Source organism: Felis catus, chromosome C2, assembly GCF_018350175.1.
Source record: "Felis catus isolate Fca126 chromosome C2, F.catus_Fca126_mat1.0, whole genome shotgun sequence".
Taxonomy (NCBI): Eukaryota; Metazoa; Chordata; class Mammalia; order Carnivora; family Felidae; genus Felis; species Felis catus.
The window spans coordinates 4,120,408-4,144,365 of record NC_058376.1 but is presented as its reverse complement, the minus strand read 5'-3'; the positions used below and the strand labels follow the sequence as shown (position 1 = coordinate 4,144,365).

At 57.1% G+C, this 23,958-nt stretch overlaps 1 protein-coding gene and 1 long non-coding RNA gene across 7 annotated transcripts in view; one reads left to right on the top strand and one right to left on the bottom strand.

Moving 5' to 3' along the window:
• The window catches only part of PRDM15 (PR/SET domain 15), a 68,466-nt gene that overhangs the window by 42,393 nt on the left and 2,115 nt on the right, over positions 1-23,958 (bottom strand). For 5 of the 6 annotated variants that reach the window (XM_045036576.1, XM_045036577.1, XM_045036579.1 and 2 more), the window contains exons 2-5: positions 5,248-5,293; positions 4,598-4,691; positions 2,488-2,641; positions 9-261 (exon numbers count right to left, since the gene is read on the bottom strand). In XM_045036576.1, coding sequence (XP_044892511.1) covers positions 9-261; positions 2,488-2,641; positions 4,598-4,691; positions 5,248-5,284 — 538 coding nt within the window. In that variant the 5' untranslated portion in view covers positions 5,285-5,293. Of the gene's footprint in view, positions 1-8; positions 262-2,487; positions 2,642-4,597; positions 4,692-5,247; positions 5,294-5,636; positions 5,917-23,958 lie in introns of all 6 variants that reach the window. The other variant, XM_045036578.1, reaches the window with a different exon arrangement.
• LOC109503291 lies at positions 14,983-21,892 on the top strand. Its single transcript, XR_002735769.2, has 3 exons — positions 14,983-15,542; positions 19,425-20,067; positions 20,477-21,892. It is a non-coding gene; the product is annotated as an uncharacterized LOC109503291 (long non-coding RNA).

Here is a 23,958-nt window from a genome sequence, read left to right as displayed (position 1 = left end):
GCATGTACCGTGGGCGCCGGAGCAGGCCTGCTTCAGCATGGGCTTGTCCATCTTCTTGGCGTAAAAGGCCGCGTACCACACGCGCAGCTCAGCGCCGGGGGGGATGTCCCTGGAGGTGGTGAAGTAGACGTCGTCGCCGTGCTGGTAGGCGGTCAGGTTCTGGTGCTCGGGCCCCGCCGCCGGCCGCACCAGCATCATCCAGTTACAGTCGTCCTCGCTGGACGTGTCGAAGCACACGGGGTGCCCGTCCTTCTGGAACACCTGAGGGTGGGCACGGCCGCCAAGGGGCCGGGAAAGGAACTGGTCATCCGCCCGTCTGCGTGTCAGCGCGTGCGGGTGCACGCGTGTGCGTGTGTGTGCGTGTGTGTGTGTGGGGTGGCGGGAGTGTGCTGGGCAGCCGGTCCCGACAGTGCTGCACCGGAGGCCAGATCGGGCTCCGCACAGAACCTGCTTCCGGGAGTCACCGGGGACCTGAGAACCATGCACGGCCAGATGGGAACTGGGACACGCCGGGCCTACTCAAGGTCCAGGAGCAGCGGCTGGACACCCAAGTTCTAATCGGTTTCCAAGGGGCCATAACGACAGAGGGAGGAGTCGTATTCCCGGTCCAGGTGGCATCGGGATGATGGAGCTCTCGTCCTTGACCAAATATCATCAGGGCACCTGAGATCTACTCCTGGCCGAGACATCACTAGGACACCTGAGCACTCCACCTGCTCTGGGTGACACGTAGGCTCTACACCTGGTCCCGGGGTCATCCGGACACCGGAAATCTGCGTGTGGCCCAGTTGGAAAGGGAAATGCATACGTCCTGGGTGGGCACCAGGACACCTGAGTTCCTCCCCGCCTCTGTTACAAGCGTGTCCGGTAACGTCAGTCAGTCCTATAAGCGGCACCCGCACCTGTAACAGCACAGATACTGGTGGATGGGAACAGGGGGAGAGACTCAAACATTCCGAGGCTCCAAGTAACCACACGAGGAGAAAAGGGTCTTGCTTGCATCTTTTCTGACGCAACCACTGCCTCCTTGCTGTAGGAACCTCTCTCTCTCCCTCTCCTGGGCTTTTCCTGTGGGCGCTCCCCACTGCTAACGGGGTGAAGGCCCCCTCCGAGGACGGAGCCCTCGGAAGCAGAGGGGGCCACCAGGTGCCTGGAACCCCTGGCTGGTGTGGGGTACGCTCTCGGGGAGCCTCCACCCGCCCCACACCCCCGGCCGCACCCGTGCTCGATGCTGATGCAGCAGTGGAAACAACTAGATGTCAGACAGACCTCAACAACCGAGTCACTGAAAGAAGCCAAAGCAAGCACAGAGGACTTTTCCAAAGGGGCCTCAGCCCGACCACATGCCCACAGCGACTGTGTGCGTCCACGAGCCCCGGGTCCGGAGAAGGACACAGTCAGTGCTCTCCGGGGCCTGTCCTCAGGCTTCTCACGTAACCACCTTGCTTTCTTTCCTTTTGTTTGCAAACAAATCAAACAGCTTTCCGTGCCCTCCATTCTGCTGCGATCTGCCCAGTGAGCTCAACTTTTCCAAGAACTGCCTAGGACCTGAGGCCATCTGTCTCCTGTGTGTCCTGAGACCCGCGTCCCGGTGACGGGCCTCCAGCAGGAGTCTGCCGCTGCGGGCAATCGCGAAGGACCGGCACCCTGGTCCTCACCGTTGGTGCCACAGACGCTTCAGGAGGCACATGCTAGGGGCGGGGACAGCACAAGGGTCCCGTGGCCTCGTGACCTTCCACCTGTCTTCCTTCAAGAGGTCGAAGTCCTCCCGGCGACTTGCAGTCTGTTTTTTCCCAATTTCACATAAAAGCTGCCTTTTCTCAGTCTGATGGGCTTTTTAGAGCTGCCAAACTTTGCTCCAGTGTCTTATCGCTGCCTGAACAGAACCCCCTCCCTTCGAAAGTGCTGTGCAAAGTGCCACTCGAGGTGTGCAGGTGTGGAAGTGCCTGGGCTGCCCAGGCCCTGCCAGGGACCTCCCGACGGCCGCGAGGCAGCCCAGGTCGTGAGGGAAGGAAGGGCAGTGTTCGGGCTCTACTCTCACACACATTTCAAATGACGCTCTCTTCGACGTTTGGCAAGGTTGGAAATTACAAAAGGCTAGTTTAACTCTGATGCTTTTAGGACGTAAAAACAAACTAAAATAGGGGCGCCTGGGTGGCTCAGTTGGTTAAGCGTCCGACTTCAGCTCAGGTGACGATCTATCTCACGGTTCATGGGTTTGAGCCCCGCGTTGGACTCCGTGCTGACGGTGGCGTGGAGCCTGCTGGGCCTTCTCCCTCCCTCTCTCCCCGCCCCTTCTCCCCTTCAAAAACAAACCTTTGAAAACGAAACAACCTAACGTGAAAAGAGAAAACGGTGTCTTGGAAGTAAGCGGGACGATGCTCTTTAAAGCTGTCTGAAGACACTTCTCGATCCCTGAACTCGCGGGTCCCCCGACGCGGCCGGCAGGTGCCGCCCGCTCCCAGCCCCCGCCGGCCCCGGCCTTACCTTCAGCGGAAACGCAGATTCCTTCTCCCACTTGGCAACTCTCCTCGACTCAAATGGACCAAACTGCGTTCGCTTGACGAGCTGAGTTACGGCAAACACTCCCTCAGCCCCATCCTCTAGTCGCCGGATCTCCAGGTTGGAGGGAAGGGATGATCTAGAAATGGAACAGGAGGCCCTCAGTCCCGGAGCGCTGCCGGCTGAGGACAGCCACTCGCACCGGGGACAGGCGGTCAAGAGGGCCCAAAGCTCGCTCTCGCTGGAATACCGTCCTCGAGGCTGATAAAGAGCCTACCGTGGACAGAGGCGGGGAAGGCCGCCCGACTCTTTAAAAGCCTAAGCCATTGGAGAGCAACCCCAGAGCCCTGGCAAGACCCACCCAGAGCACACACGGGGCGGGGGTGGGGGGTGGGGCATTCACTAAGGGAGGTGTTTGAAATCCCCACCCGAGAGACAAGCCACTACAACTACTACGGCACCAGCTGGGCTGTGATGGGCCAACGGAGATGAAGGGCACCAGCTCTCCCTGCCCCCCCCCCCCCAGCCCGGCGGCAGGGCGGGGGAGGTCCATGCTGAGACACCACCACGAGAAAAGGAAAAGTGCCACGGCATTCCAAGGACCAGAAAAGCGTTTCCATTAGGTTGAACGGGCCAGTGGCACTGAGGATGTTTTCGCCTAAACTGAGAGCGTCAAGAATGGGGTGCGGGAAGAGGAAGGCCTGTGGGCTGGGACCCCAGCGCAAGCCAAGGCCTGGGTAAGCCCGACTCACATCCAGGAGTGGGCCAGACACCAGAGCGCTTGGAGAGCAGCCCCCTCGCAGGACCACGCAGAAGGCCGGGCTGCAGGGCAGGAGGCCCCCACAGAGGGCACCCACTGTGGGACCGGTAGTTGCTGCCACAGTTTCACGGGCAACAGGCAACCAGTGCAAGTTTCCGGGGAGAGCCGGCAGGGTCCCCGCTTCAGGCAAAACTAGTCCTCTGTTTCGAGAAGCCAAGTCACAGTGAGAAAAAGTAAATAAAGACGCCGGGAAAACCAGTTGGGAAGCTTGTAGAAACAGCAGCGAGACAATCACGGCACCTCCGCGTGCCGGGCACCGTACCTACGATCCCGACCACACGTCTGCAGCGGGCACTGCTACTCTGTCCACTCTGCAGACGAGGCCACCGAGGTACGGAAAAGAGAAGGCCTCGTCCCAGTTCAACCAGCTGCAGACCCGGGCTGTGAACGGGCGGTCCCTCAGAGCCCTTGCTCCGGCCCCCCCCCGGGCGACACGGCCCCCACGCGGAAATGCGGAACAGCAGAGCCACCGGGCCTCCTCCCTCCACCTGCCAGCGTTCTTCCAGAAGCGCTGATGGCTTCGCCTTGTTACCTGCCCTCACCGCCCGGGCCCCACCGCAGCCCACCCTGCCCACGGCGGGCATCGGCAGATGGCAGACCGAGACTCGGGCCGCGGGGAAACCTGCAGCCTCGGCCCGCGGGCTCTTCCCCGGCCACCACGCTGTGTCTCGGCCAGCTTGGCCCCTGGGAGCACGGAACTAGAACAAGACATTCCCTCGGAAGCCTTCGAAACACGCCTGGGTGGGTGAACAGGTGGAGGGGCGCGGTGAGTGGTGCCGGGGCTGGGGGGAGCGGGGAAGCTCCAGGCCCTCTCCGGGGGCCTCACCCTGCACATCTCTTCATCTGGCTGTTCACTCATCCCACTTATCACATCCTTTAATAACCCGGAAACGGTAAGGGTTTCCCAGAGTTCTGTGCGCCACGCTAACGATGTAGAAGCCTCCTTGGAGGAGGCCGCTGGAGCCTCCAGTCTGCAGCGTGGTTGTCACAAGGGCAGAGGACAGCCCGGGGCTCGCGGCTGGCGTCTGGAGTGGGGGGCGGGGCGGCCCTGTGGGGCTGAGCCCTGAGCCTGTGGGGCCCCCTGCTGTCTCCTCCCAGCAGGTGTCAGAGCTGAACCCCCGCTGGTGCCCGAGAACTGCCTGGTCCTGTGCGGGGACCCCCACGCAGGACTTGGGTCCGGGAACCCTCCAAGAGCTCTCCTTTCTGCAGATGCAGAGACGCGTTCAGACAACCCTGACAGGAAGCGCTGTAAAAACAGCCCGAGGTAGCACTCACCTTGCCCTGCTTAACACAAAGGAGTCTTTGACCATGACCACGGGGCCCAGCTCAGGACATTCGGAGTCGTGGTACTGGCTACAGTCCTCACACCCTGCAACAGACACTGAGTGTCAGGGGGACAGGGAGCCGACAGGGGACACCTGGGGGACATCGCAGGCCCCCTGCCCGAGGGGGGGCGACTTACAGCGCTTCGCCCCCCCCCCAATATGAACACGGTGCAAACTCAGGATGTGGCCCCCAAGGAAAAGGCCTTGCTCTGTGGCACATCTCAAAGTGTGCGGTCACCTCTCTGGTGACAAAGAACAAGATCTACCAAGGAGGGAGAATAAGTGCAAATTCACCAATGTAACCTGCTTACTAGAAACCTCACGTGTCACGAATCCCTGGCTTCCTTTTCTGAATCAAGTGCCGCCCCCCGCAGAGTGCCCTTGGCCCAAAGTTCTGAGAAAGATGATCCTTTTAAAACCACACACCCCTGCGGGGGCGTTTCCCACGCAATCAACTGTGTTCCGTAAAGCGAGCAAAGTCATGTCCACTCAAACAGCGGCAGCTTTTCCGTACTGTGGAAACGAAACGTGGACGTGGCTTTGCCCAGACGGCCAGTGAGACGCCCCACTGCGCCCACGGACAGGCCACGGACTACTTACAGATGAACATGATCTCCTCACTCCCGTCTTCGGCCATTTCTGACACCTGTCGGGGAAACAAAGGCCAGGTTGTTAACGATGAGCTTTTTTGCCAAAGCAAGTTTTGAAGACCAACCCTGTCAAAGGTTCCTCGAACTTGTGCGCGGACCTTACGTTGGGCTTTAAAGGCACCAAGCAGCGAGATCCCCTCTACTGTAATGAGGCTGGGGGCTTTGAGAGGTTTGCTCCCCTAAAATAATGTTTTTTAATAAAAGCGATTGATTGTAATGGCCTCTAGATTAGGAAGTCTTTCTGAACTCGGACTTTCCCATCTTTTTTATATCAGCCACTGGTTTCCATCTGTAAAGTACAAGGATCACCACTTTTAAGAGCTGGTTTCACACTGTCACCTCCATTTCTCTTTCCTCCTTCACTGGACTGTGAATTCCTCAAGGGCAGTCAAGTCTAGTACAACCTCTGTCTTCCTTCAGCCGCTAACGGGTGCCTGACAGCCAGGCACACCCACGAGCAACACACAGCACAGAGGACGAGAACGTTCCAGACCTCCAGCAGACCAGTCACTTCTTCCGTCTTCTGTTGGGCGTGTGAGGTCAGGCAGCGGAGGCGAGGCCCCCCACTTATTTGAGGGATGATCTGGACACGTTAATTCTAGGGCCCAGATCCTCTGACCTATAAAATGGAAATAAAAGTGTTCCCCACATTGAAAGACCTGCACTCTGGAAACCACAAACCGTGGATGAGAGAGACTGGAGAGGTCACAAATGGGAAGACCTTCCTCACGAGCCACAAGAACAAGCACTGTCGAAACGTCTACACAGCCCGAAGCAGTCAGGAACGTGTGAACTGCACATTCAATGCAATCCTATCAAAACACCACCAGCATTTTTCACCGAGCTAGAGCAAACAATCGTAAACTGTGTAGGGAACCACAAACCCCCCACCCCCCCAAACAGCCAGAGCAACCTTGAAAAAGGAAAAGTAAGCTGCAGGTACCATAATCCCAGATTTGAAGACATACTACGGAGCTGTGGTGATCAGAACCGTATAGCGATGGCACAAAAGGCGACATGCACAGATCAATGGACCGGAAGAGAAGGCCCACAAATAAACCCACAATTATTGGGTCAACTAATCTTCAACAAAGCAGGAGAGAATATCCAATGGGAAAGAGACAGTCTCTTCGACAAAGGGTGCTGGGCAATCTGGACAGCAACATGCAAAAGAATGAAACTGGACGACCTTCCCACACCACACACAAAAATGAACTCAAAATGGATGAAAGGCCTAAATGTGAGACCTGAAGCCATAAACATCTAGAAAAGAGCACAGGCCATAATGTCGCTGACACTGGCCACAGCAACACTTTTCCAGATGTGTCTCCTGAGGCAAGGGAAACAAAAGCAAAAAGAAACCCCTGGGACTACATCAAAATAAAAAGCTTCTACCACCGCAAAGGAAACAGGCAACAAGGCGACCTACAGAACGGGAGAAGATATCCAGTAACAGATTAGTGTCCAAAATATATAAAGAACTGACATAACTCAACACTCAAAAAACCAAATAATCCAGTTAAAAAATGCACAGAATATATAAACAGATGTCTCCAAAGAAGACGTCCAGATGGCCAACAGACCCATAAAAAGATGCTCGAAATCACTCATCAGGGACATGCAAATCAAAACCACAGTGGGCTGTCGCCTCACACCTGTCAGAAGGGCTAAAGTAAAAAACGCAGGAAACAACAAGTGTTGGTGAGGATGTGGAGAAAAAGGAACCCTCGTGCACTGCTGGCGGGAATGCAAACTGGTCTCCAGAACAGTCTGGAAGTGCCTCGAAAAATTAAAAATAGAATTACCATATGATCCAGTAATTCCACTACTGGGTATTTATCCAAAGAATATGAAAATACTAACTGGAAGGAATACGCATCCCTATGTTAACTGCGGGATTATTTATAATAATCAAGGCACAGAAGAAACCCAATGTCCATCGGCTGATGTGGTGTTTATATATACGTGCATATATATTTATATGCATATACGTACATACATACATAGATATATACATATGCAATGGAATATTAGCCATAAAAAGAATGAAACCTTGCTATGTGCAATGACATGGGTGGACCTAGAGAGCATATATAACGCTAAGTGAAACAAGTCAGAGAAAAACAAATGCCGTTTGATTTCACTCGTACGTGGAATTTAAGAAACAAAACGAACAAAGAAAAAAAGACAAACCAAAGCACAGATTCCTAATGACAGAGGACAAACTGATGGTCAGCGGGGGGGGGGGGGGGGGGGGGGCGGTGACAAACGGGATGGGGATTGAGGGTACGCTTAGATGCCTAGCACTGAGTAACGGGTAGAACTGTGGAATCACTATACTCTACAGCTGAAACTAATACAACACTGGATGTTAACTATACTGGAATGAAAAGAAAATTTTTTTTTCAATGTTTCAATCAGAGTTCAAGGAAAACATCTCTGTTTTAAAAACTGTTTATGGGGGAGGGGAAGGGGGAAAAAGGGAGGGAGGCAAACCATAAGAGACTCTTAAAAACTGAGAATAAACTGAGGGTTGTTGGGGGGTGGGAGGGAGGGGAGGGTGGGTGATGGGCAGGGAGGAGGGCACCTGCTGGGATGAGCACTGGGTGTTGTATGGAAACCAATTTGACAATAAATTTCATATTTATTTTTTAAATAAATTTCATATTAAAAAATGTTTATTTATTTAGAGGGGGGCAGGCAGGGAAAGAGGGAGAGAGAGGATCCCAAGCAGGCTCTGCACCATCAGCAGAGAGCCTGACGTGGGGCTTGGACCCACGAACCGTGCGAACGTGACCTGAGCCGACATCAGGAGTCGGATGCTCAAATGACTGAGCCAGCCAGACGCCCCTAAAATAAATGTGTTCTAAAAGAAATGCACACCTCGTGCAGTTTTGGGGGAGCAAAAAGTACGATACCCCCAGCACGCCCCACACACACAAATTCCTCTCCTGTCCCGCTTCCTCCAACCCCCATTAAGCCAACCCAGCACACCCTTCCTGTGCCCCCACCTCTTGTGCGGGCCCCTCTGTGCTGCTAGGTTCCCTCTTGGGAAAGCGTGCCTCCCGAATGCCCATCTCACGTGGCCTCTGCCCCATTTCTATCCCCAGCAGCTTGAAGAATGAAAATGCAACGTCCACATGGGAACTCACATTCGCCAAACACACGTCTACTTGAGCTGAGACGAGAATTTCAAACTTCACTGTGGAAGAGTGCGTCAGCGACGAGGAAACCAGGCAGGGACATGGGATTTCCAACTTGCCTTTAAAGGGCCAAGGATCAATACCCAGGGCGTTTATTTTTTCCAAATCTGTATTTTCTCCTCCTGGGAGCACCCATTTAAGGGAAAAAAAGGTGTCTCCCATGGCCCTGGCAAGTGTAACTCAGGGCTTCCTGGCTGACGGGTACCGTGGGTGTGGTCGGGGGCCGATCTGGAACGGGGGCGGCAGCTGGTCACCGAGCAGAAGGGGAAGAGGGACGAAGAGGCAGAAGAAACGCGTGGAAATCTGCCTTAACGAGTTCCTGGAGCGCCCCTAGGAGCCTCACAGCCCGTCTGGCCGCAGGCTCCGAAGAAGCTGCTCAAAGCTGCAGGATCGAGGCAGGCAGAACACGGGGTCCCCACAGAACGTGTCAGAATCGGGGCGCCCAGACCAGGGTGCCTCCCTCGGGCTAGGTCCACCGAGCCCCGGGGGGCTGCCTGTCCCCTGGCGGCGCCCCTCTCTGTTCTGCTCCCCTCAAGGGAGGCGAAGCAGACTGTCTCCTGTCCAGAGTGTCCCCAAAGAAGCGGCCCCTCCAAGCACACCTGCTGGGAGAGAAACCCAGCCGACTCGGTTTTAGCAACGGCCGCAGGGAGAAAATGGGAGCGGGCAGGAACAATGGGAGGCTTTAGCCTTTCATTACACTGCGTCTTCGTACACCCAAGTGTTCGAGGCCCTGGCAAGAACATCCTTGATGAGCAGCATCTGATCCCTGAAACACAGCCTCTAAAATGGTTCCTTAAAGCCAAGAGAATAGGTCACGGCCACCCTGGACAGCAAGTCGGGCCTGAAGCAAGGGGGCCCCTGGCAGCCTGCGCTCTCTTCCCAAAACCCCCTTAACGCTCGGAACGTTCCTTTGTACCTTGTCCCAGCCAAGCCCAATCTCCGGACGTCCACGGCATGTGAGAAACCCCAGACCGAGGATTTGTAGACAGCGTTTCAGGGAAAATGACCAAAGATGCTAAGTGTGAGAGCTGGCCACCGTAACCACCAATCCTGGGAAAACGGACCTCACGTCACTGATTCTCCAAGTGTGGTCCCCTGGACCGGCAAACCGCAGCACTGGCAGCAGCTGGGAATTTCTGAGAAATGCAAATTCTCGGGGCCCATCCCCAGACCTGCTGAAGCAGACCGTCGGGGACGGGTCCTCGCACGCCGTGCACACGAACCTCCAGGTTGTTCTGACGCACCTCAAGTCTGAGCGCCTCAAATCTCTCTAGCACATACACGACCCCTACTGCATGAACCGACGGACCACGGCCGCGGTCACCGGGAGACCACAGTAATAGCAGCAGGAAACCAAATTTATCACGAACGTCAGTTGGGCTCAGACCAGGATTACCTGCATGTAAGGGGGAGGGGCGGGGGGGGGTAGGTGATCTCGGACCAATGTTCTCTGTGGTAACTGGAGTTCACAGCCGGGCCCCAGTGATGCCGGCTGTTAAAAGCAGCCTTGAATGCAGAGAAAGAGGATCTCTTTTGCATTGTTGGTGGGAACGCAAGCTGGTGCAGCCACTCTGGGAAACAGTATGGAGGTGCCTCAAAAAACTAAAAATAGAACCACCCTACGACCCAGCAATGGCACTACTAGGCATTTATCCCCGGGATACAGGTGTGCTGTTTCGAAGGGACACACGCACCCCCATGTTTATAGCAGCACTATCGACAAGAGCCAAAGTATGGAAAGAGCCCAAATGTCCACCAGAGGGATGAACGGATAAAGAAGATGTGGTACATATATATATATATATATATATATATATATATATATATATATACAATGGTGTATTACTCGGCAATCAAAAAGAAGGAAATCTTGCCATTTGCAACTATGTGGATGGAGGGTATTATGGTAAATGAAATTAGTCAAAAAAAAAAGACAAGTATCATAGGACTTCACTCATATGAGGACTTTAAGAGACAAAACAGATGAACATAAGGGAAGGGAAGCAAAAACAATATAAAAACAGGGAGGGGGACAAAACAGAAGAGACTCTTAAATATGGAGAACAAACAGAGGGTTACTGGAGGGGGTGTGAGAGGGGGGATGGGCTAGATGGGGGAGGGGCATTAAGGAATCTACTCCACGGGGTGCCTGGGTGGCTCAGTCGGTTGAGTGTCCGACTTCGGCTCAGGTCATGATCTCGCGGTCCGTGAGTTCGAGTCCCGGGTCGGGCTCTGTGCTGACAGCTCGGAGCCTGGAGCCTGTTTCGGATTCTGTGTCTCCCTCTCTCTCTGACCCTCCCCTGTCCATGCTGTGTCTGTCTGTCTCAAAAATAAGTAAACGTTAAAAAAAAAAAAAAAAAATTAAAAAAAAAAAAAAAAAGGAATCTACTCCTGAAATCATTGTTGCACTATATGCTGGCTAACGTGGATGTAAACTTAAAAAAATAAAAAATTTAAAAAACAATCTAAAAAGAAAAAAGAAAGTAGCCTTGAGGAAGAAGACTCAAGCTAGGACCCGGCATACCCCCGTCTCAAGCTGAATCCTAAGCTACAGTAAAGAGAATGCTGGTGCTGGGGAAGGGACAGACCCACAAGTCAACGGCAATCGAGAAACACACCCGCGCAAATGTGTCCAACTGGTTTTTGACGAACCCGTAAAAGCAATTCACGAAGGAAGGACAGCCTTCCCAGCAAGTGCGCGTGGCGGTGGGGGAGGCAATGAACTTCACTGTCACACCTTACACAAGGATTAAGTCATAATGGGTCCCAGACTGAACACATAGAGTTGTAAATGTTTTAGAAAAACATGGGAGGAAATCGTTGAGATCTAGGGTAGGCAGTTTTTAGACTTGTCACCAAAAGAGTAGTCTATAAAAAGAGAACTAATTGGACTGTATCAAAATTTGAAGTTCTGCTCTAGAAAAGACAGTGCGAAGAGGGTAACAAGACCAGCTAAAGACTGAGCGGCAGCGTCACAAACCCCACGTCCCTACCCGGGACGCGCAAAGTACTCTCAAAACCCAACGGTAAGATGCGAGCCATCCAATCAGTAAATGGGCAAAAGACAGGAAAAGACACTTGACCGAAGAACATGTATAAACCACAAACGAGCACAGGAAGAGATGCCCAACCCCGTGCCAGGGACACGCGGGTCAACACGTCACCAAGAGGGGCGGAAATGCTGCAGGATGAGGGAAGCCTGGGCGCCCTGTGCGGCTGGCGGGGGCGGGGAAAGCCTTCCGCCCGTGACCCAGCCCGTGGGCTCTTGTCCCAGAGAAATGAAGAGTCCCCGCCCCCCCCCCCCCCGCCCCACCACAAACCCTGCACACGACCGTTCACAGTGCAGACTGGAAGTGAGCCCCCTGGCCCTCAGCAGGGGACCGATCTGTGGTCCACCCAGACCCTACACCCGTCTGCACCGAAAAGGACTCAAGTACGGACACGCACAACAGGTGCTGGAGGGCTCTCCAGAATGGCGCTGGGGGGGACACGCCAATCCCAAAAGGTCACATGCTGCGTGACCTCGTTTATTTAACCTCCCTGAGATGACGAAATACACAGATGGGGACCAGAGTGGTGGCTGGTGGGTGGAGGGATGGGGGGGGGCTGGAAGGGGACGGCAGGGGGACCCTGTGGGGATGGGGGGCCGGTACCCACGCGGTGACACTGCCACCACCCTGGACGCGACCCCGCACTGAGTTCCACAAGGGGTCACCACTGGGGATGTGGGTAAAGGGCAGACTTTCTCACGACTGCATGGGAACCTACAATTATCACAAAAGTTCAATTAAAACACGATAGGAAGGGAGGGGCGCCTGGGTGGCTCAGTGGGTTGAGCATCCAGCTCTTCATTTTAGCTCAGGTCACGATTCCAAGGTCATGGGATCGAGCCCCGAGTCGGGCTCCGCGCTGAGCCCGGAGCCTGCTTAAGAGTCTCTCTCTTCCCCTCTGCCCCTCCCCTCACTTGATTGGCTGCCTGGGACGCGGCCAAACACAGTCCTCTCTTGCCCTCCCTGAGCTGCTCTGCCCTGGGGATTCTTCCTCCAGAGCATCCCCGTCTCGGCTCTCCAGGGGCCCAGCCCCCACCCCTTCTCACCTCCCCTCTGCCAAGACCCCTCCCCAGGCAGCCGCACCCACTTCCGGGGCCCACGTGAATACCACGTGCGTGTGGGTAACTCCTGGGAGACCCGCGCGGATTTCCAGCTGCCCCCCCACATCTTCACATGGAGGCCACAAGCAGCCGAATGTGCCGGAAACGAGCCTAGCACCATTCCCGGCTTCCACGCCCAACGTGGCCCTCCTGTACCTCCCGAATCTCAGAACATGGTTGTCGGACACCTGGTCTCACCATCCCCCACCCCCGCGGTCCCCCTGCCCCAGGACCAATGGTTCAGGGACCCTACCTGCAGCCTCCACCCCCTCTCTTGGCCATGTCCTACCTGTTCCCTCGTGGAGGGCGCAAGGGCCTCCGGAAGGCCCTTCCTGCTCCTTCCTGGCCAGCAAAACCATTGTCCACACTGCAGAGGGGGACTCTAGAACTTGAACCCGGTCATGTAGCTTGCCAGCCTGAAAGCCGATGGCTTCCCACCGCCCCCGGGACAAAACCCAAGCCCAGCAGCCTCCTCTGCCCACCTCGCCCTCGTTGACCCTCTCGGGCCAAGTGGCCTCCAAGCTGCTTGCTGCCTCCAGGCCTCCCGCATGCTGTTCCCTGTGCCTGGGGACAGCTTAGCTTAACAGGCACGTCTTCGGGGAGGGTTTTCCTGGTCCACCTGTCCAGATTCGGGCCTTGTGACACTTTCTAAAAAGCACCCTGCAACTTTCCTTCACCACATTTTTGACCACTGAGATCACCTGGGTTATTTATCTGCTGGCAAGAGCCACCAGCCTCCCTCAGCCCCACACAGGCCCGGCACAGGGTGGGATTACGACTGCTACCAGAATCGGCCACTTCTCCGGGGCGTCCCCGCGCCCCCCGCCCCCAGCTGTGGACCCAGGTCCCCTCCTGGGGCGTGGCCTGCCTCTTCGTTTGCGTCCTCTGAGCCACCCGCCCAGCACAGGCCTTCCCCTTCCAGACACCTTCCTCCCCGTCAACCACTCTCCCGAAATCCCAAAATGAAGTTGGCCCTTCCTACGAAACCATCACGTGAAGCTGTCACAAATCAGGGACGATGTCTGGGCATCTTTTTTAAACTTGATTTACCCGCTCCCTTTTCTTTTTTTCTTTTAATTTTTTTTTCAACGTTTATTTATTTTTGGGACAGAGAGAGACAGAGCATGAACGGGGGAGGGGCAGAGAGAGAGGGAGACACAGAATCGGAAGCAGGCTCCAGGCTCTGAGCCATCAGCCCAGAGCCTGACGCGGGGCTCGAACTCACGGACCGCGAGATCGTGACCTGGCTGAAGCCGGACGCTTAACCGACTGCGCCACCCAGGCGCCCCTACCCGCTCCCTTTTCTTATGTACCATGTACACCATTCGCCTCGAGACCAGTAGAGCCTCGAGAGCTTCTGGCCGGGTTCCTCGGTGCCTCTCGGTAGTTAAGAGTTGTTTGGAAAGGGTCAGATGCTTCGTTTGTAAGAGTTGTGCCAGGAAGCTCGGAAGTCTGGGGAGAGCAGCAATGAGAGGTGGAAGAGATTCCCCACCTTCCAATCAAAAGTGACTAAGTGCTCACCTCACTTGCTCAGTATTGACAGAGCACCTGCTCCGACGCCCCCCTCGGCCAGGACTCCGGGCCCGCCCGCTCCGTCTTGCCCCCATGCAGCCCAGGCCGAGAGGTCCTCCTCTGGGGGAGGTCCCCAGGGCTGGCCTGTCTCTGCTCTCACCGGGCTCCCGCCCTCCCTCCCTCGCACTCTGAGCCGATTGAAGGGTTTCCAGCTTCTAAGGGGTGCCTGGGGGGATCAGTCGGCTGAGCGTCCGACTTCAGCTCAGGTCACGATCTCACAGTTCGTGGGTTTGAGTCCTGTGTCGGGCTCTGTGCTGACAGCTGGGAGCCTGGAGCCTGCTTCTAATTCTGTGTCTCCCTCTCTCTCTGCTCCTCCCCTGATCTCTCTCTCCCTATCTCTCTCTCAAAAATAAAAAATTTTTTTTTTTTTTAATGAAGGGTTTCCAGCTTCTTGAAAGACAGTTTAAACAGATAATCTGTGATGGTGTAGAAATCTTGCAAACTGATAATGCTGTCACAGGACACGGCAGCTTCTCAGGCAAGTGGCTAGTGCCTGTGAGGACATTTCATCAGCTCAAACAAGGCGATGTCCCTCTCTCGCCCAGGTACTCCAGGGCACCCACGATGTAAAGGCCTGCTCTATCTGGGGCTAGTGGAACAGGTATGAGCCCTCTCCCCCTCCACAAAATATACAGGACAGGGGCACCCCGGAGCCTGCCGGAAGGAAGCCTGGAAGGGCCGGTGTGCCGGATCCAGATTTGGCCAAACATACACATCCTCACCCTTCACTTCCGGAGACACTGCTCGGCCCCCGGGGAAACCTTACACGCTGGCTTCTCACTACCAACGGGGGAAGGTCTGAACGGCGTGCACCAGCTTGCCCCGTGGTTTCCAGGCGGGTCTACCCCACCGTTCTGTACAGAACTTGTTTGGGTGACTTGTGCTCCTCTGCCCAGAGCCGCACACACACACAGTCGTGGGGGGCCCAGTTGGCCTGGGCTCCGAATCCGGCCTCGGGATCAGAACTGGCCCGTCTGTTCCTGACGCCAAGAGGGATTGCCTCACCTCCTTGAGCCGGACCAGGCTGGGCCCCTGGAATGCAGCCGGGAAGGAAGAGAAATTTGCAGGCGCCCAGGCTCCTAAAACTGTGAGATAAGATAAGAGAAACAAAAAAACCCAGCTCGCTCAGGACCGCACTTAGGCGAACTTAAGGACTAAGCACAGATCAGGCACAGGCAGCATCTATGGCCCTGGAGGGAACACGTGGTTGGGAGCCTCACCTGAGGGGAGGGCGCTCCACCCAGGACCCTCGGTGGGGACCCCAGCCCACTGCGGGCTTCCCCAGCCGGGAGGCTGGATGTCGTGAGCACCTGATCTGAGGTATGAACCCTTCTCTGCTCTTCTCTGTACTTCTCCCCTCTTGTGTTCGCTACAGCTGTTTAATTCCGCACATCCCTTTCCCTTCTAATTACTAAAGTTTTCCTCCGCGGAACCAAGTGCCACGATCGTGAACTACTGTCATTCAGGACACCCACCAGGGCCCATCCCAAGGCCACAAACGTGTACGGGGCCCACGCACAGCGGCAGGACAGCACCTAGCCAGCCACGTTTCTCTGACGACGGTCGCGGCTCGGCCACCGCGCCCCAGCCGGGCTGCGGCCCCCGGTGGGAAGGGGACCGGTTCCACAGCTGCCAACGCGCATCACCCAGGACTCTGGGATGCGGAGAAGACGTCCCCCCGCCACCCTCAGCTCGGGTCCCGAGCTGGCACAGACCACACGATTCAGGTTTCCTCCGGGAAACAGGTCCGTGCGGAGGGTCCCGCAGGTGGGGAAGAAAAGGGAACAGAGCTTCTGCATAACCTCAGGACACGGAAGCAGGCTCTCTTTAAAAAGACTCCTTATGATACGCGTTTCACTCTTCTGGGTCCCTCATACAGGGGGGCTCGCACGGTATTTGTCCTTTTGTGTCTGGCTCACGTCACTCGGCATGAGGTCAAGGCTCCCCCCCCAACCCAGCAGGTGTCAGGTGTCCCCTTTGGGGCTGAACGCCCTTCCCTGCACGCACAGGCTGCATTTTGCTCGCCCATTCATCCGCTCGTGGACACGTGGTGTGGTCCCACCCCTCGTCCACCGCGGAGGACGCTGCCGTGAATGTGGGCACGCCAGCATCTCCTCGAGGCCCTGCTTTCCATTCTTTTGGGCGCAGACCCGGAAGCGGAGCTGCTGGATGGCAGGGGAAGTCTGCTCGATGCCCCGAGGGGCTGCCAGCCGGCGGCTCCCAGAGCGGAACGGTGCCCGAGGCTGCCGACTGCTTTACACCCTCCCAGCACCCGCTCTGCTAGTCAGAGTCGCCATCCCCGCGGACACGAGGCGGAAAAAGATGATCTTTTACTGTGCCCTGCAGAAGCACTGATGTAGAAAAAGCAACGGGCGGTGAAGCGTCGCAAGATGAAAACATCACAATCTTCAAACGCACGCAGCTAAAAATAACTCAAAGGAAGAGAGGTGTTTTCAGGGAGGCTGTTGACGTAAGCGTGCAATGGAGATGCCCTCTGGTTTGCTGGCTTGGCTGGGCCCTCCCTGTGACTCCTGGGACCATTCAGGCGACAGGGAGACGGGTAGGGAGCCAGGGGACGGCGTCCTGGGAGCCCCTTATGGTCGGGGACAACTTGCCGGAGTGATTTCAGTGTCCAGGGCAGCGCCCCCCCGGGGTAAAGAGTGAGGCGCACACAGTACCCCGGGAGCTGTTTGTGTTACGTTTTGAAATTCAATTCCAGAAACACAGGAAATTTCAAAAAGAACACAGAGGGACCCCGATTACCCTTGACTCCGCTTTCCCCAACGGCCGTATCTTACGTCACCGCGGATGACATCACAACTCTCACGTGACCACAGCACGTTATCAACCCCAGGAAGGGTTTTGCGTGCGCGAGAAGCTCGATTCGTCACAGGGGCACGTCCGTGCCGCCACCCTCACAATCAAGACGCGGGGGGCCCGTTCCGTTAGACAGAAGACTTCGCAGGCGCGTACCCCGCCCCCCACAGTCACACCCCCTCTGTCCCGGCATCCCTCACTCCTGCCAGGCGCGAAGCCGTTCTCCACCTCTGTAATGTTGTCATTTGAAGGGCTTAGTACAGATGGGAGTCCTACGTGACGCGACCGTTGGCGACTGGCCTTTGTCTTCACTCAGCGAAGTGCCCTCGAGGTCCATTCGGGCTGTCACGCGGATCAAGGGCATCCCTTTTTCACTGCTGCGTAATTCTCCGTGGGTGTGTGACACAGCTGGCTCAACCGCCCACTCTCCGGGTTCCCCCCACTCGGGGCTGTTACAAATCAGGCCGCTTTGAAGAACGGTGCGCAGGTTTTCTGTGGACACGAGCCGTGGCTTCTCCAGGATGAATGCCCCGGAGAGCAACGAGTCAGACTGGGTCGCCTACGGAGTGGATGCGTTGTCTGCTAAGAAGCTGCCACGGGGGCCCCGTTTCTCTGCACCCTCACCCGCGCGTGGGGCCGTCACCACGTTCATTTTAGCCGCTCTCAGCGCCTTTAAGCTGGCATCTCACCACGGTTTCAATCTGCACGTCCCCGCCGGCTAACGAGAGCGACGCCTCCTCACGGACCAGGGTGCCGTCTGTAAAGCCTCAGTAAGGCATCCCCTCACATCCTCCGCCCATCTTCTCGGACCCTCTGGCTTGGCTGGTTGGTTTGTTTCTAGTGTTGTGTTCTGAAGCTTCCCGGACGTCCGGATCCCGTCAGATGCGTGGCTCGCGGCCCGTTCTCCCTCCCGACAGACTGCTTTTCACCCTCCCAATGGGGCGTCTGCAGAATGAAGGTTTTCAAGTGGGCCGAGAGCCACTTACTAACTCTGCCTTCTACGGATTATGCTTTGGGGTCATGTTGGACACCCGTGCGCCAAGCCCCCGGCCCCCAGATGTCCTCCTAGGTTCTTAGGAAAGTCTTACAGCCTTACACGTTAAAGTGCATTATGCAACTTGAGTTAGTTTTTGCATCAGATGTGAGGTCAAGGTTCATTCTGCCTTCAGACGAGCATCTGAGTCAGCCCCACGGAGCTGCTCCGCACCTGTGCCCCAAACCGGCGGCCCTACGTGCGTGGGTCTGCGTCTAGGTTCTCTCTGCTGTCCCCACCGCCCTCTGCGTCCGTCCCTCGGCCACCACCGCACTCGGTGGACCGCGGTCGTTACCACAGTCTGGAGCAAGTCTTACAACAGGGGAGGGCGTTTCCTCTCACGCAACTGTTCTTGAAAATTATTTAAGCCGTTCTCATTTCCTTGACTTTATACATTCTACAACAACCTTGCCTTCATCCACACGAAATCTTGCTGGGATTCACACGTGTAATTGTGGTAACACTGTAGTTCACAGAATCTACCCAAAACATTACCGTTTCAATATGTAATTAATATAAGAATAATGAATGAATTTTTTTCACGCTAAGTCTTAGAAAGTCCGTGTGTGACTTACACGTATGTACCCGACCTGCACTTGGACCAGCCGTGTCAAGTGCTCAGCCCTGGTCGAGAGGCCCAGGGGATTTTAAGCAAGAAGGACATTTTCCCACTGGGCACATGACCCGTGAAAATATTAAAAGCAAGAAGGGAAAAGTCACGAACAGGAAAAAGCAGACAAATAATTGCTAGACAACCACACGCTGCGGAACGGTCCTGAAAGATGGTCTGGGGCGGGGGGTGGGGGTGGGCAGGGGAGTAGTAGGTGGGTAGAGAGGAACTTCGTGGTTAATAAATTTGTGAGACATTGCAGAGTCCCATTCTGGAGTCCTGAAACACAACGGCACATTAAAGGCCCTGAGAAGTCCTGCAATAAGAATCTGCTGGAATGTGTTTACCCCGCAGCCTCTGAACTTATTTGGGCAAGAACACTTCGACACACACTGTTTCGCACGCTAGAGAACCTCACAGAGCACAGACCGGGTGCGTCAGTACGAGGGAAGGGCCTGGTCCTGCCGTGGGGCACAGGCACCAGGGACCAGGCTGTGAGTCTGGCTCTGCCCTGCACTGGATGTTAGACACCTCGTGTTAGTTATCTCCCCTCTTTGGGTCTCGGTTTCCTCATCTGCACAAGGAGTCCCCTTCCGGCCTGCACAGGTACAATCCGAAAATTCTAGCTCATCATTAGAATTCCATAAAACAGTGGCTTTCTGGCACTTTCCACAGCACAGTCCTCCCCCCCACCCCCCAGCCCCAGCCCCAACTATGCTTTTGCTCTGTATATATGTTCCAGAAGCAAGCCTTCAAGTGCCAGAGAGAAGCAGGAGGATGCAGCAATCACGCCTCACTGCTTAGTTCACGCTCCGGAACTTGGCACGGACAATTCTGGAAACTGGTTATAACCTCCGGTTCTCTCCCATCTTCTTCCCCACCATCCATGACACTTTGCTCCAGCCCAACTCGGTGATTTCCCCAGGCCCTAGGAGCTTTCATTTCTGCACCTTCCCTGAGTCTCCCTCCCCCGCACTCCCACCAGCCGCACTGCCTCACTTCCCCCCTGCCTCCTCTGGTGCCTCCCGCCTCCCCCCTGCCTGTGCTCCCTCTGCCCCAGCATCGCGTCTACAGCCCCAGGCTGTCGCTGTTAATGCCCACGCCCTCTCGCCCTGCCTCAGTGAGCACACCATGGGGACCCAGGATGAGTGTGACAGACCACCACCCTGCCGGGCCCGGGGCTCATCGCCATCCGGGAAACATCTCATCGCTCACAGACTGACTTCCAGGAGCCACTCGATCTGCCCCGCTGGCTCCCCCTCCGGCACCTGCAGGCTGACAGAGGTTCGCGAGAGCAGACGCGGGGAGTCCAGCGCCCCTGTCTGCACATCTTGAAAAGGGACGGACACAGAACACGGGCCTCTGCTGCGGCCACGGGTGACCAGGTCAGTGGGCTCCCAACTTCAGGAGGGGAGCAGCTCCCCGACAGGTACGTGCTTCCAGACATGGGCCATGGGGGCAGGAGGGCGCGCGAGCGGCGTGGCACAGACCCACAGCGTGAGAACCCACCCGGCCCGGCTACCTCCCAGGGCGGAGTGGAAGGATCTGTCCCGCCTGCCCCTCTCTCCTTCCCTCATCTAAAGTAACTTTTCCCCCACGAGAGGGAACAGCTACACACACACACACACACACACACACACACACACACACACTGTGTGGAAGCCAGAAGGCAGCCCCTGCCCGTCCCTGCGTCCCGTCGCTAGGTCACTCCTTCCACGGGGGGCCACACTGTCCTGGGGTTTCCTTGGGGTGCACGGGAGGGACGTCTTTTGTGGAGACGTGCCCTCTTTGCAGATGTCTCCTCTTGCGTCTCAGACAACAGACGACGGTTTGCCGGGACCCGGCCGTGTTCACTCCACGCAGGGAAGGTAGGACCCCACCGTCCCCCAGCGTCCAACGTCACGGCTGGGACGGCTGACACCTTCTTGGCCGGGCCACCTCTGCACGGGACTCGCTGCCCCCAGAAGCTTTCAGAATTTCTGTCTTACGCCACCGACCTTCGCAGGGGCCCTGGCGCCCTCGCGCTCGGGCCCTCCAGCCTCCGGATTTTCTTCTGTCACTTCTTTGATAACTTCTTCTGTTTTCTCTTTCTGAGCCCCTGAGTTTCATCGAAGCCAACATCGACACTTCCGATGCTCACGGGTGGTTTTTAAGAGGATTTCTGAGCAAAGAGGGAAGACAGACGTCTGCACTCTGCCCCCCTAAAAATGGGAACTGAGGTAATATCGACTTTCTCGCGCGGATCAGAGCTCCGACGGACAGCCCTCACACGGAGACATGGGAGGGTGAGGCCTGCTTCTTAATCGTGGGCCTCGTGGGACACTTTCGAACTGGGCCCCTTGGGAGCGCTGGTGATGAAAAGAACCTCGTGCATTCTCAGGGGAAGGAGGGGAGCTCCGTGGAGAGCAAAGCGGCACAGAACCAAGTCCCGGGAAGCCCGGCGTGCCGGGGAAAGGGGGCCCCGGGGGACGTGTGGACATTGAGAACACAGAATCCACGGACAGGACTGCCGCGGCCTGGTCAGAACGAGGGTTGTGTCAAACTCTGTCCTGACATCGTGCCAACGTTTTGCACCTGGTTTTGGCCACGATCGAAGGCAAACTTGCTATAACTAACGAGCACATGTATTTTTAAGCCACCAAAAGCCAAAGGCCTTCGGTTACGCAACACCCGGACCACTCCTCCTCTAAGACACACTCTGTCCTGCAGGCACGGTCTCCCCTCCCCACAGACGAGCGGGAAGGGACAGTCCTGCCACACGAATCATGATGTAAGGACGGCTGACTCACAGAGGGTTTGCCTCCAGCGACATCAAGGGCATCCATGCCGGTGCCCTGAACCTGCACGACATCCGTGCTCGCGGCCGTAACTGGGGACACGGGTCATGCTGCGGGTCGAGAACAAGCCAGACGGAGCCAGGAAGACGTGGCACAAATGAGGCAGAGATCGACATCATCCCAGAGAGACCCAAGTCTCAGCCTTACGCAAGTTCACGGAAATCTGACCCTGCAGGCCCAGGGAGGCGCAGGGGAGGGTCCACAGCGGGGTTCCTTTGGGCTTTATCAGGGTGAGGGGCCCCAGCAGGGCCCCCGCCGTGACCCCAGCCGCCCCCACTGTGCTTCTGCAGGGCTGCTCCACGGCCAGCTGCCGGCCTCGGCGACCCCTTCTCGTTGCCCGTCCTGGAAACTCTTCCCTCTGTCTGTCAAACTCCCACCCGATCTTTCAGGCCTCCCCCTGACGGCCCCACACAGGCACGCCGCACCCACTTTTCCCTGGGAGGCCCCAGGCCACCCCCACCTTCCTCACTGCACACCTCTCTCTGCGGCAGTTTACAGCCCTGCAACGTTCCCGCCAGCCTCAATCTCAGCTCACCCTCAAACGCAAATGGCCCCCCGTGACCTCTAAGGCCCCACTTCTCTTTCTACTGCAAAGCTCCCGGGAAGGACTCTGTCGGCTTCCTCGACTACCGTTCCCTCTTGAACGGGAGGATTCGCTCCCAGGGCTCCACCAAAGCCCTCCCACCAGCCCTGTCCTCGCCTTCCAGCTTGCTGAGCCCAGCCCTCCGTCAACGAGGCACCAGGCGGCAGCCGTCACACCTCCCTCCGGAACCTACTTCGCGTCTCTCATCTCTCGGGGCGCCTTCCCAAGTCCCTTTCCCTTCCCGTCCCCTGTCCAAAGCCGCCTCCGTAGGGTGACCCGGGCTGCCCCCTGGTCCCCTCTCCCTCTGGACCCAGCCCCTGCCCCCACGTCGCCTCCCGGGCCCGTGTCCCCGGTCCGTTCCTCGGCCCCGACCCCACCGACCGCTTTGCTGACAACCCGGCACTTAAGCTCACACTGCCCGTCCCTAGTTTTAACAGCTGCAAGGACAAAATTTCCAGCATTTTATAAATATTGGCTTCTTAAAATAAAACCGTTAGGTCACTCCTCTAAGCACGTCTGCTGGAATCGAACCGCGACAGCGTGATCTCCACGGCCATCCGTGTTCCACGCATGCGAACCAGCTCTCCCTGTCATAGTCCACGGCCCTTTTGCGTCTGTGACCACCGCTCCCCTCGCTGCGAGCGGGACGGGACAGCCACGGTTACGGACTCGCGCTCGGCAGGACTCCGCGGGGCCACCTGCAGGTGTGCACGTGAACTCAGGCACGCAGGTCCAACCAGGCCTGCTCTTCTAGGCCCGCAGGCTGTGATGGCGTCTTCCGGGTCGGGCCGGGGCTGCGCGAATTGGAACCCCACCGACGCCGACAAAATGACAGCACGTGTTCTGCCGAACAGTCATCTGGCAAAGAAGCCACGTCTGAGGAGGCGCACAGGCCTTTTCCCCAGTGGGCTGGCCCGCCACGGTCAAGTGTGCAGATCCGCTCCCACTCCAGTTCTCTAAGTGTGAGTGCGGGAGCCCCGTTCCACAGGCGTGTGGCCGGCAAGGGAGAGCTCTGTTAGAGCAGCGCCTCCCACGGCCACCATCCTGCCACCGTGAGTGCCACAGGCTCCGTCCGCGTAAGGACACCTTCCTCGTGCTGCAAGCCTGAGGTCTCTGACCCGCAGCGAGGCCACTCCCCCGACCCCCCCCCCCCCACCTGTAGGGATCTCTCCCGGGCTGCGAGGGGTAGGACCGCTCTCCCGGATGCCGGTGCATCAGGAAGGTGGGGACCCGGCCCCTCCCCCGGCCCCCAGCCAGGGTCTCTCCCACCCCAGACAGAGAGGGGCAGTTGGAAGATGCCGCTGTCTCCTCCTCCTCCCGGGGCCCCCACACACCGGTCACCTGCACCTCGGTAATCGGCACCTCCTGTCACCTGCCACGCATTTCCCAACCAAACCTGCAGCGGGGCCTCCTGGCTCTAGAAATATACTTTGTCCTACTTCCTCATTTCCCTCCCGCCTCCACCCTGTTGTAATGGAATCCTGTCAGGCCCGGATTCCCCACGTGGACGCCACAGACACAGACCTTGTCCCACCCCTGCCGAAGCCCTCTGTGGCATCCGTCTGGCACTCGGGATAAACGGAGCGGTGGACAGCCCGGGCTTTCTCCCCCCCCCCCCCCCCCCCCCCGCCACACCACCTCTCCCCCCTGGGCACACGCAGCTGGCTCCACACTGGGCCCTTTACGTGTGCCACTCATCTGCCCCCGACACGCTCACCCCCGACCTCCACGAGCACCTCACGGCACTGGTCTCAGCCCCAACGCCCCCTGCCCAGACTGCCTGAGCGTGCCCCCCCCACCACAGCCTCCCCCTGCTTCCTCTCCCCTACACCCTCCAACCCCAACCGCTGCCCACC